This window comes from Alligator sinensis, unplaced genomic scaffold (genome assembly GCF_000455745.1).
Source record: "Alligator sinensis unplaced genomic scaffold, ASM45574v1 scaffold839_1, whole genome shotgun sequence".
Lineage (NCBI taxonomy): Eukaryota > Metazoa > Chordata > Crocodylia > Alligatoridae > Alligator > Alligator sinensis.
This window is the reverse complement of record NW_005841885.1, coordinates 1,071,641-1,085,155: the sequence shown is the minus strand read 5'-3', so window position 1 is coordinate 1,085,155 and position 13,515 is coordinate 1,071,641. Positions and strand designations below refer to the sequence as shown.

General features: G+C 38.7%; 1 protein-coding gene across 1 annotated transcript in view; it reads left to right on the top strand.

Moving 5' to 3' along the window:
* The window catches only part of SEC61A1 (Sec61 translocon alpha 1 subunit), a 14,225-nt gene extending 1,666 nt beyond the window's left edge, over positions 1-12,559 (top strand). Inside the window, exons 2-12 of the mRNA XM_006017771.3 lie at positions 309-376; positions 1,108-1,173; positions 1,273-1,351; positions 2,356-2,487; positions 3,376-3,485; positions 3,776-3,929; positions 5,315-5,475; positions 6,329-6,526; positions 6,918-7,109; positions 8,581-8,657; positions 10,090-12,559. Coding sequence (XP_006017833.1) covers positions 309-376; positions 1,108-1,173; positions 1,273-1,351; positions 2,356-2,487; positions 3,376-3,485; positions 3,776-3,929; positions 5,315-5,475; positions 6,329-6,526; positions 6,918-7,109; positions 8,581-8,657; positions 10,090-10,276 — 1,424 coding nt within the window. The 3' untranslated portion in view covers positions 10,277-12,559. The remainder of the gene's footprint in view (positions 1-308; positions 377-1,107; positions 1,174-1,272; positions 1,352-2,355; positions 2,488-3,375; positions 3,486-3,775; positions 3,930-5,314; positions 5,476-6,328; positions 6,527-6,917; positions 7,110-8,580; positions 8,658-10,089) is intronic.
* Positions 12,560-13,515: the final 956 nt, after the last annotated feature.

Here is a 13,515-nt window from a genome sequence, read left to right as displayed (position 1 = left end):
GCGGGGGGGGGAAACATCATGTAGCAAAACTTACAGGCTTTTTTTTTCCTGCTATCCTTCTCAAGAAAGATAGTCAGAAAACGCCCAGAATCTCTTCCTTTAACATTCCCCTGGTTCTCATTCTTGTCAGTGCAGTTATCCATGTGGGGTTAGGGTGTGAGAGCCCTAAGCCCACAATTGGAATCCTGAAGACTTGTAAAAACTAACTTTTCAGATTGTGTTTTACCAAGTTTCAGTGCCTAGTAATCAAATTTGCTATCAATTTCATACCTGTGTTTCATTTGCCTTTTTAACTTTTTGTTTTGCAGTAAAATTTCTGGAAGTAATCAAGCCCTTCTGTGTTATCTTGCCTGAAATCCAAAAGCCAGAAAGGAAGGTATGTTATTGAAAGTGTCCTTCATCGTTCTTTATTTGTGAAAGATAAGATGTATAAGGCCTAGCTGATACAGGTTTTGAACTGACGTGACTGTAGTGGTCAGCAGCGTGATTATTTTTAACTGAAATAGTTATAGTAGTACTACCCTTGCAGCTGTGAGTATAATGGTATTGATAAAAAGGTACCTTTATGTACTGGTGCATAACTGCATGTATGCTAAAAGTACTGTGATGAGCAATTGTTTCAGTAAATATAGCTAAAACAGTCAACTTTTTAGATAAGGCATAAGCTAATGGCTGTGCATGTGAGAAATATGAACTTGTGTACCTAAAAATTAAACTTAAAATTATCTCTTTCTCTGAAATGCAGCTAATTCAAACAATAATCTTAGTTTGGTGCTAAAAGCTCTTTTTCTTTAGGATATTAAATTATAAGTATCAATATCAGTAAAAACACTGGAATTACCTTATTGTTTACATAAGCTTGTTTAATTGAATAGAAGTTTAAGTAAAGATTTGGCACTTTCTTTTAAACCTCTATACAGTATCAAAGGGATGAAAGGGGGATTGGCAATTTTCTTCAAGGAGCCTATATTTACTTATCTTGTAAAGGGTGGAAAAGTAGAATGAGCTCAGACTGCTATCAGAGTTTACTTAACTGGCTTAATAGATCAGACATTGACAATGACAGCTTACTCAGTATAATTCTCCCTTTTATCTCTCTTGCTTTAGATTCAGTTTAAAGAAAAAGTGCTATGGACAGCTATCACTCTTTTCATCTTCTTAGTATGCTGCCAGGTATGTGTGTAACAGTCCTTCAACCCTTCCTTAAAATAAGGGAAACCAAGTCCGTAATTTTATTTAACCTCACTTCCCTTTCATTGCATGGACATTCAGATTCCCTTGTTTGGTATCATGTCATCAGACTCAGCGGATCCTTTCTACTGGATGAGAGTAATTCTGGCTTCAAATAGAGGTATGATCCCACTTCTTGTGGAAATTTCTCACTTCCTAGTGCATGATTTTGTTGTATTTCCAGTTGCTACATAATTTGGCTCCATTGAACATTTGGGGCTTATCTTGGTTTGCAGGTTTTTATTAATGATGTTTAATATCTGAATTAAAGCAATAAACACAGGTAAAACATAAAGCAAACACATTTGGGGATTAGAGCTGGCATAAACAGCATCAAAAATTCCATATATGGATGGGCATATGTCTTCCATTGCAAATATCTACAGTGTAGCCAAATAGCCTTTGAAAACAAGAGGGGAATGAGATGGGTCTAAATTCTGCAGCAAGGACAGTGCATTTGAATGCAGTTTCCCAGCTATATGATAGCTTTTTAGTTTTGTTTTAGTGATGCCTTTGAGTGAATCACAGGACAGAAAAATCATTAGTGTTTGTAGTCTGGCTGGTTGTTCACTGAAGATTTTTTTTTTTTAATGCTGATACAAATCATGTGAAGTATAGTCGCTTCAATATACTTTGATACCAGTCCGTGTGCGTGCGCGTGCGCGCACAAGTATATAACATCAGTTTTCAATATCTGTTAACTATAGCGCAATAGGAAGGGAAGAGACTACCATATAATTTTGGAACATTTGTACAGTTGCTCATTTCTGTCCTCAGAACTCCTTTGAATGTCCTTTTGTTAAAAAAAAAAAAAAAAGTGAAAGAAGCTTTATATCATCTAAACCTGGCATACCTGTTGAAAAAGGATTGATCTTATGATTCTAAAAGCTCTGAGGAGTGATGCTATGATACATGGTTTAAACTGATTTTCATCAAGCTTCAATTTCCATTGAAAGCTTTTATTTTTAAACTTACTTAGACTTTATAATTTTTATAAAGTAAAAAGTATTATTTTTAATGCTGTGTCATATTAGTTCACCCTGGTGAGGTAAGCCTATCAGTTTTTGCCATGGACATGGCTGGACTGAATTGATTCTGTTTCATTCCACTTTCTGCATATGACAGGTACATTGATGGAGCTAGGTATTTCACCCATTGTCACTTCTGGGCTCATCATGCAGCTGCTGGCTGGTGCCAAGATAATTGAAGTTGGTGACACCCCAAAAGACCGAGCTCTCTTCAATGGAGCGCAGAAATGTAAGTAGCAACTGATAATGAAGGAGGTTCTTATAGAATGCTTTTTCTTTTCTTTCCGAGAGGGCCTCACTGTAACAATGGAAGCAGTAAGCTGTGAACTTAACCCTGTGACAAATCTTAGAGTCTGACATACAGGTCTCCCTTAGTGATAGCGTCTTGATTCCAAATCAATACTCTAGTGCTCTAATTTGTTGTTGGATTGCTGTTTGGCCTATTATCTAGTAAGCTTCAGTCACATTCCTAGTGGATGTGTGTCTAAGTCCCTCTGCACATACAGCAGAGAAGCCAAGCATTTAATGCATGTTGGAAAGCCAACCCCCAACCCTGGCTACCTAGAAATGGTCCCTTGCTTAGGACTGAAGCATATTTGCAGGGCAAAACAATGAAGCAGTTCTTTGTTGCAGATGTTCCTCTTTCATTCTTGTGACTCTTGATATGACTCCTTGCAATAAACTGTCCTGTTACTGCCCCAGTGGTAAATTTCTAGATAATTTTAGTTATGTCTTCATTGCAACTTATTTATTTCACAAGGGGTACACACACAGATCTGTTTATCAGGGGAAAAAAACCTCATCTAAAATGCTTAAGAATCAGCTCAGTAGCTTATTACTCAAGATATTCTTAAAATTATTCCCTGCAAGCATGGAAATTTTTCTGCTTCTTGTCTTATGGCAGTTTTCTCTCACTGTGGCTATGAAGTATTTGTAAGCGCTGTAGTGTGTTACAGCTGATTTCACTGACTAAAATTCATTTTAACTTAGGAAAGGAGTTAATGAAACAGTCCTCTAAATTCAGACCCTACAATGAAAAATCTCTGTTACTTAGTCTACCTTCCTCCTGGGTGTAAATCTACAGACTAAACAGCCAGTACTTTTTCTTATTCTACAGTGTTTGGCATGATTATTACCATCGGTCAATCTATCGTCTATGTAATGACTGGGATGTACGGAGATCCATCGGAGATGGGTACTGGCATCTGTTTGCTTATCACAATTCAGGTAATCCTTATACCAGACCATACGCATCACTCTTCAACATCATGCTCCCTTTTTAGCCTGTGTAGAAGGTGTGAACAAACAGCCTAAAGGACCATTGTCCATTTCTAATGGAGTAAAAAGAGATCAAGACACCAGTGTCTGCCAACTAAATCGGATTTTTGCTGCTTAACCTCTGGTGATTTTCTTTTTTGCCACCTCCAGTGGCACAAAGCACTTGTACAGAGTGAGCATTGTTAGGAAAATAAAAAGGGTGAAGCCTTGAGTGAATAATGCTGTTTCCTTTCCTGCAGCTTTTTGTTGCTGGATTGATAGTTCTGCTATTGGATGAGCTTCTGCAGAAAGGCTATGGTCTTGGCTCTGGCATCTCTCTCTTCATTGCTACTAACATTTGTGAGACTATTGTATGGAAGGCATTCAGCCCCACCACTGTGAACACTGGTCGAGGTAACATATTTTATTCTCTGTGATCTTTACTCGCGTTAGGGCTTATTTATGAAAGATGAAGAGGCTACCCTTGTACATTTACATTCATTTTTCCACATTCTGAAGCATCAGTTACCTAAATTTCCTATTCATAGCACCGTGATGAGCGTCCAAAGCACATTTGAGTTTTAGAGATGTCTTATTTCTAAGCCCAAAAAAGAAAAAAAACAATGTGGGAAAATAACCATCAAAAGCTGCTCCTGACTTCTTAACCTGTAGCATTTATCGAAGGGAATCCCAGTTATGAGGGGAATGTTCATATGCTAGGTGTAAATGCCATGAAAGTACCCTATGGGACTGCAAGGAGAGATGAGATGAAGGAAATAAAGAGCACTCTAATTTTGTAACATAGTATCTGCTTATGGAAAGGCAGCCAGTTTGAGGTGTAAAAATAAGCTGTGAGTGTTTAATACTTAATCTGCAGCTTTTTCCACTTACGTTGTTTTTGCCCCTTAAGTGTTCAGAGTACTTGCACCACTTTTAGGGTTACTGGTTACATGTTTGATTAACAGAGACTGGCAAGAGGGATGGTAATCCTGAGGATTGTGGGGGAAATATGGAATGTAAGATTGCTCTGCCCAAAAGGGGCCATCTGTGAGCCTGCAGCTGCAAGTGCCACTGATTCAAAGGAGCATTTTTTTTTTGTAGTTAGGACACTCTAAACTTCTTCTTGCACAGCCTTGGGCTTTAATGATGTGACTTTACTTTTTTTCAGCGGGAGTCAAAATTGTTTGCTTTGTGAGCGTTGGGTTCTCCTGAAGTGTAAAAGACAACTTGGATTAGGGAAAACAAAGTACTGTGTCCCTTTGAAATGTCACTTAGTTATTTTGGTTTTGATTCTGTAATACTGCATTGCCCTTTGTGCTTATTGCTTGTTTTGTGGGAAATCTGGGTTTTTGAATAACTTTGCTTAGTGCAGTTCCAAAACTATTTTGAATAATGATTCACTTTTTCAAGATACACTGCATTCTGCAGCTACTAAGTGCTCTGTTTTCATCTCTAAATTCCTTTATTTTATACAATTGTTACTTTATGTTAAGGTGTGTTCTTTGGCACTGTGGTAAAAAAGCTATGGGGTATAAAATCCGTGTTTAGACTATTAGCATCTGGACTTAGTAGCATTTTTCCATATTCATTTGTTTTCCTATAGCAAGTTTGTGGCCTGACCAGTTCCTTGGAGGTCTCTGGTAAAACTCGCTAGTGACAGCAGATTTAGTACTTTTAAAAGCAAGTACTTTTAAAATCCTATTCTAAAGTGTATTTCCAAACCCTAGTTAATAGGACAAAGTCTCAGGGTCACAAGATATCTGAACTAACTTTTCCTTGCAACTTCTTTCTCCTTTAAGGAATGGAGTTTGAGGGCGCCATCATTGCTCTGTTTCATCTGCTGGCTACTCGTACAGATAAAGTCAGAGCTCTCCGTGAAGCCTTCTACCGTCAGAACCTTCCCAACCTCATGAACCTGATTGCCACCATCTTTGTCTTTGCAATTGTCATTTACTTCCAGGTCAGTTGGAACTGAGAACGTTGTCTAAAAAGTGCTTGTTATCGAAATAATGAATACAGGATTGCATGGTTCACTATATTTATATACGTTACCTGGTATCACTTGCATTTTCATGTGCTTTGGGTAGAGATTCTAGAAATGCTTCCACAGAAAAGCTGATGATTCTGAAGATCAATACAAACAAAATTAGTTCAGTGTTTGGTGGTTGTATTCTTCCACGAAATTTTGATGTGCTGAGTGTTTTAAAGCTTGATTTGCTTTCAGGGTTACATTTCACCAGCTGATGTGTTCAGAAGGCTTCTTGCTTCTGGTACTCAGTTACCTGATCTGCAGAGGCTATGGGCTTCTATACTTGACTTACTGCATCCACCAAAGGCTTGCGATCTGTCATTACTCTCCAACAGAGCTGATGGATATGTGTATTGTAGTAGACCTTGCCAAAAAGGCCAGGCCATTTTGATAGAAAACACCTTAGACTTTTTAAAAAATCTGTGTCCTTTCATTGTTCAATGGTGCAAAAAGTCCACAAACAGCGAATAAATCTAGTTTAGTTTTAAAGCTTCCTCTCCTGGGCACTATGCTGAATTTGTTTACCAGCAAACTGAAGATTGTCCATTAAGAACTGTGGCATTTAATAGATTTGTATGTTTAAGCTGCCTTGCCCAGCTGTAATTGTTCCAGGGTCTTGGCAGAAGTTTTTTAAGTGGACGGCTTAGCTGGCAGAGCATATGACACCTGCAGGTTTCCCAGCAGGACTTTTGATGAGGTCTTGTTGAAACAGTGGGCTTGCTGTACTCTGTATCTGTATGTCAACTCTAAAATATAATGATGGATTTTCTTCTGATTACTTTAGGGCTTCAGAGTGGACCTCCCCATCAAGTCTGCCCGCTACCGTGGCCAGTACAACACTTACCCTATCAAGCTATTCTATACTTCCAATATTCCCATCATTCTTCAGTCTGCCCTGGTATCCAATTTGTACGTGATCTCCCAGATGCTGTCTGCTCGCTTCAGTGGCAACTTGTTGGTTAGCCTACTGGGTACCTGGTCTGTAAGTATTTGGCTGTTTTCTATAATCTGCTGTATAAGGGCCCCACTTAAATGCCCAGCTTGGGAGACAGCCTTTCTAAAAATAAGGCCACTTATTCACAGGCACAATTATTCATCCTGAGACTAATAGTCCAGCCTCTGGTGTTTTTTCCTTTGTTGTTGACTGTAGAGTATGTAGCTTTCTTCTTCCTTTGCTGACCCTAATTCATTTGGTTCATGTGTCACTATATTCTGCTATGTCATTGAAAAACTGCTCTTATTGGAAAAACTCAAATCCCTTTGCACTGCATGAGTATTACCCAGTAATTGAGGTGGTTTTCGTGGGGGCTAGTCAAACTGCTAACAGGTGGGGAGATGAAACTAAGCAGGACAAATCTGCTTCTTCCTTTTAGGACACGTCATCTGGAGGTCCTGCTCGTGCTTATCCAGTTGGTGGACTTTGCTATTATCTGTCACCTCCTGAGTCCTTTACTTCAGTGTTAGAAGATCCTGTCCATGCTGTTGTTTATATAGTATTTATGTTGGGCTCCTGTGCGTTCTTCTCTAAGACATGGATTGAAGTCTCTGGCTCCTCTGCCAAAGATGTAAGTAAAAGAAATAAATTTGCAGCATAAAGTCAGGAGAATTCTTGTGCAGTAATTATTCCATCCCAGTAATATTCTGAAATAGACACTATAGGCTAGTGCCAGATGTGCTTCAGTAATGCTCTATACATACTCTGCCTTTTGTCCTGAGGATCTCAAGGACTTTAGTGAGTGAGTAAGCATTACCATTGTCATTTTACAAGTGGGAGAATTTGGGCACACAAAGGTAGAATCCTGGTCTCCCGATTCGTACTTTATGTCCTTTTTGCTGTCTCCTTGCTCATTGCCTCTTTAACAAAAACAAAAAAACCCCAAAATGCTCTTGGTGAGCAGCTTAAGAAAAAAGATGCTTAAACATCACTTGGGTAGTATAGAAGAAAACAGAACAATGTGAAAGGCATACATTTCTCCGGTATAGTGGAGAGCTACATAGTGTGAGTAATTACATTATTTAAAAGCAGTACTTGAATACACATCTGGCCAAAATAAGCTTTCTTGAGGCCTCTTTGGGTATAATAGTTAGCTGTAACAGTGTTTCCAAGTACCATGAAAATAATTCATCTCGTATACATGTGTCTGGCCTCAGGGAGGGCCAGTTGTTCCAAGATGCTTGAAGCTCAGACAAAATGTTTCATTCTTAAATTGCATTGCTGGGCGTTATCAAAAGTGGAAAATGTCTGACATTGAGGCTGTTTGGGGTGTGTGGTTTTGGTAAGGAGGTGAGCTTTTTTGCAACTGTATGAACTAAAAAATGGAATATGAGCAATGTACAGTTCTCATTATAGTTGTTATAACAGCTGGAACACTTTCATTTTGGGATTGCACCTAGCTGCTTAGGCGCGTGAGAGGACCTTTGTGCAGCAGTCACGAGACGTTGACTACGTTTTTTTTATTGTGTGTAAAATACCAAATAGCTTTCAGCACCTTTGTATGAATGCTGTCTCAGCACTACAGGAGAGACTGTTAGACCCTAGTTGCTTTAAACAAAAAAAAAAAAGAGCTTAAAACTCCTTGAATTTGTATCTCTGGAGTTTACAGGAGCTAGCACAAAAAAACTGCAGTTTGTTATACAGAACCACGTTTGACTTTGTTAAAGGTTACCTGGTTTTGCTTACTGGTTGGTAAATGATTCCACTAGGAACTTGCTCTTTTATAGTTTGCCTATTCCCAGTGGTGGTTTCTTTTTCAGCATCGTTTGACTTATCCCAAAAAGCATCCAATAATGGATGGTGTAGAGATGCCTTTTATTTACTCAGCCCATCCTGGCTTACAAGAGTGGAAAAAGACAAATTCAAATAAACATAATCCTTGTAAATGGCTCCCCTTTGCTTTTAATATTGTTTTTTGGAAGGTGGTTGACATGTAGCCACTGCAGTACCTTGCTACTAATTCTAAACTGCTAGTAGATTCTGTGATAGTATCTTTTAAACTGGCATCAAATTTATAACCTCAATTTCTTGCATTAATGCAGGTTGCCAAACAACTGAAAGAGCAACAGATGGTCATGAGAGGCCATAGAGAAACCTCCATGGTACATGAACTAAACAGGTGAGATAAAAATACATCATGTTCTTTCCAGGTCAGTCTTCATGTAATGTTCTGCCCTAGCACGCATGTTCATCTTCTGCTAATGGCTAGGCCCAGAGGTAATAGGTTGCACTACTACTTCACAGCAAAAGGACATAGCTCAAGTGGTAGAAACTTATTTGTGGTAGTGAACGTCCTGGCTTCAGTCCTCTTTGACAGTTGTGGGATGTATGTGATTTAGGGTTCCCTGCGCGGAATAAGAGCTGTTGAATTAAGGCCCAAATTGTCTCCTTTAAGGACATGTATATGCAATTGCCCAACTTAGAAAACAGTTATTGTGATGTTTTAGCATCCTCGTATGGCTGTAAGGACTACAACATGTGAGTAATATAACTTAGGCTGTGGACAGATGTAACACAAACTTCTAAAGGAAATGGTTGGATCTTAATACTCAGGAACACACATTAGCTGAACTAGTCAGTTTTGTTTGTCCACTCCTATGCTAGTACTGTATAGTACAGTTAAACTACAGTGTTCATCTGGAGTGGAATAGATGAGTAGTCAGGTGAAACATTTACAGCAGGTCATTGTAAAGCTCTTTCATGTAATCATGCATATGTAGCTATATTTCTACTGTCTTTTTATTTTATTTGTTTTGCCTATAGGAATATACGTGGCCTTTAAACAGGCATTTACATTTTCAAACATTCTGTTTTGATGAGTAAGGTTAAATATATTCAGATCCCTCAATTACATACAGTTCTGGATCAGAGTTCTATGTTCTACATAAATACTTTTAAAAATATTTAATCATTAAAATACTTTGCCAAGAGGTGGACAAAAGGGATCTCTTTGAGTTCTGCAGTGCTTCCCACTGTGTATTGATTCATAATATAAACATGTAATTTGTATTGGGATATAGGTGCCAGTTTCCATTGGTCCATCACAATCCTAACTTTAAAGTATTTGGAAGAAGATACATTGTATTTTGGGTGAGCCAGTTGCTATAGCCTGGCCCTTTATGCTTACTAATGCAGCTGGTTGGAGCCTTTTCTTATCCATAACTCCAGTTTGTCCTGTTGGGCCAAGCTATGTTCCCACCTTGTCTAGTGTGATGATCCTAATGCATGTTCCTCCTTCCTGGTTGTTGAAACCAGGATGGAAAAGGGTGTTCTGTTACAAAACAATTCTATATTTATTAGTAACAGTGGTATCAAACTGTAGGGTAGCTGCTGAAAAATCACTCTGACCCTGGCTGTCTGAAGTCTAGTTTCTTATTTTAAAGGAGTTGATATTTCCTTTCTAGGAAAAATACTCAGCTCTTGATTTTAGGTTACGGTACCAGGTACCTTTATCCTACAACAGTACTGCAGTCTTGCATGTGAAAGGTAGTGCGATTCAAATCCAAAGTGAAATTTGACAGTGCTTTTCTTATTACCATTGTATTTTACAGGTATATTCCCACAGCTGCTGCATTTGGTGGTCTCTGCATTGGTGCCCTCTCTGTCCTGGCAGATTTCCTTGGGGCGATTGGGTCTGGAACTGGAATTTTGCTTGCTGTCACTATCATTTACCAGTACTTTGAAATCTTTGTCAAGGAGCAGAGTGAAGTTGGCAGCATGGGAGCTCTTCTTTTCTAAAGCCAGCTTCTTATGGACCCAGGGAAGGGGGAGGAGTGTTCTCGAATTATCCAATCAGGTGAAAAATAAAACAAACTCGGGCACATCATGCTTTTTGGAACATGTATTTTTAATAATGTTTCCAAAGCACATTCCCTTTGGTTCAGACTTTTTTAGCATACTGTTTGCATTTTATAAAGGGTTAGAAAATGGCAAAAAAACCCTTTTTAAAGTAAAATGTATTTTAATTACTTTATTAGTAAATCCATCTTTCTGAATTGGATTTCATTTGACAGCTCTAATTTTTTTTTATGCCCTTGCTGAAATGGTAGATCTGAAGCTTTCACAGGCTTTGGTAAATGGGCATGAGTGGGGAGGGTTGTATATTGGAAGGGATTTTTTTTTCTGTATATCTTGTGTTTGCACCTCCACAGTGGATGTGCCAAGAGAGAGATTTCCCTCTGGCACTGGAGTTCCATAATTATGGTTGTAAGCACACACCATGTTTAATATGTTCAGTTTTTGGTTTTGTTTAGGTTGGTTTTTTGTTTTTGTTTTGTTTTGTTTTTTTTAATATGGCAGATTGGGAGAGGCAGTTTGTTAGGGTCTTTACAAAACTGCCTCTATTTCCAAATGTCCTGTAAATTAAGTTAGGTCGTGTCATATGATGAGTATTGGCTTCAGACTGTTGCCTAGTTTCTGTAGAGAATAAAAATAAAAATGCTTTCCCCTCTCTTCATAAGAAGAAAAGCTCAGGTCTGTCTTGGTTCCTCCAGGGAAGCAGATATTGTGCCTAAAGAGTTTACCCTTTAAACCTGACAAGACAGGGAAGCCTTGTAAATGCTCCAGCTACCATTTTCATCACCACCATGACCGTAGTAATTTCTAGCTCTGACACGAGTTGGGAAATGTATCTCACAGCTAGTTAGATACCAATACACTTGTGCCCATGCATTAAACCCAAGGTATTCTCATTTTTAAATAAGTGCTGGCCTAGCAGCAATGAAGGGACAAGTATTTGACTACTTGTTTCTGGTCAATTGTGAGAGACTCATTCATATGAAATGCTGCAAGTGGAATTTATATACTTTAAGAAAAGTTTAGTTTATAGTCCAGGATCCAGAACTGCTGTCAAGTAATTCATGTCTCTTCCACACAGAAGACTTCTCTGCTCCATCTCCAGCACGTGCTTAAATATTTTCGTGTTGACTTGATTATTTGATAGTGAAAACATTTGTCAAGGAGGTGTAGGGATTCCTTTTTATGCTTCAGGGCCAGTCTTTCATATTGGAGCAGTGCCTATAAAAGACTTTAACGGAGCTGAAAAATCTGTAGTCTCTCATTTTCATTTAAGCCTTCAGTATTTTTTTTAGATGCCTAGGACCAAATGCAATAATCTTTATTTGCGAGATTCCTGACATGCACAAAATTCCTTCCAAGCAGTATTGCCAGCCTGAGAACCAGAGTGGGAGATAGCAGTGTTGGCATATTTTTCTGTACTGCATCAATTTTGAGTTTCTATGTATTTTCTCTTGCTACTGTGTTCTGCTTTGAGTGATGGGATCTTCTCTACTGTATGTCATGGAGAAAAATGTAGACAAGGTCCAGAAGCTCTTGCTGTATGAACCATCTAATTCAACTACAAAATATATGAGAGTTCTGCAAGCTCTGAGAGCCATACCTCTTGAAATGAAATTCAAGATTGTACTTTAAAATTAAAAATAACGAAAACCAAAAAAACCCCCCACCTTACCACCACCCTCATTTTTGGACAAGGACCAGAATTGGAAAAGGGGCGAAAATGATGCAGTGAAGTACCCATGATTAAAGAGTACTGTTATGACAACATGCTTGCTGTTACTTCACACTACATTCTTACTTCTAATCAGAGTCTTTTTTAGGATTAACAGCATGTGTTTTCGATGCAAACATAGGGAGTGGTTTTGCTGAGACTTCTGAGGGGAAGAAGAATTTTCCCCATAAAACCAATCAAAACTTTCACTGTTAAAATGAAGAAGACCTTGGTTCTGGGCATATCATTCTGGCTGAGCTGGAGGTGTTACTTGCATTTTTCTGTCAAATACCTTCTCAGCAACTTGGTAGACCATCAGTTTTTACGTGTCTGGTGAAGAGCGCTTGTTCGATGCACCTGTTACATTGTCTAGTGCCGGAACCTTGGTATAGCTACAGGCAGATATGTCCTCAAGGCAGGACCTGCTCGTTGTACAAGGGACATTCACAAAAAAGAGCTCATGCCTAAACATTCTGCTTTCTAATTAAAATAAAGTACAACTTTGAAGCTAACATGGACTTGGTGCTTTTGAATTCTGAAGGTGAATGTTGAATATTTCAAATAAGTATGCCTCTTAAAGTAACTGTGCAAAGGAATGTAGTCCAGATGGGCAGGAACCTATTTCTTTTCAGAAGTGTTTTTCAATACATCAAGCTGATACTTTGAAATGTATTATTTTTTTACTATGGTTGGTTTGGGGAATCCTGTTATGCTAGTACTGTACAAATAGGCAGGTCCTACTCCAGAGGTTAGAATGGAGGTATAGCCTAGGCTTCAACAGGTGGAAGACATGTAAATAGCATTAGGACTATGACAAAGAGGTAATAAAATCTATGAAGTTATTGGTAAAAGCAGTATTTCCATATTACTAAATCCATAACTTAAAAGTAATCCTTAGAAGTCTTTAAAGGGTGACAGGGTTTTTTTGGCTCTGTTCTGGCAGGCTTCAGGTTCTTTATGGAATAGGGAAGGGAGGATGTTTAACTTTTTGTGGTATAAACACCTTTAAGTGCATATACTGCTACTCTGCTCCATTTTTTTTGAAGATGACATTCTCCTTGCTCTTGAGAAATTTGGCCTGGGCTTTATCATTTGTAGAGTCACCACAGCACAGTGATTCTCACAACGGTCAATGTACAGCTGGAAGATGCTATCATGCTATTTTTCCCTGCTGCTAAATTGCAATAAAGGACAGCTGAAAAATAAAAATACTTCTGTAAGCAATACCAGCATCTGCCACAGAGCTATTATGTGATCATAAATGGAAGGAAGTGGTCCAGGGAGCTGTGAATGTGAGGGGAGCTATCCACAGGACAAAATCTATTAATGTTTGCACAGAAAGAAAAGGGTAAGCACTCTTTTGTGCAGGTAATATTCTTAGTGTGCTGTGTGAGAAAGGGGCAGTCCCTTGCACTCCCTAGTTAGCTCAGGACAACCTGAGCTCAGGAGACCCTGCTCAGCAAAGAGC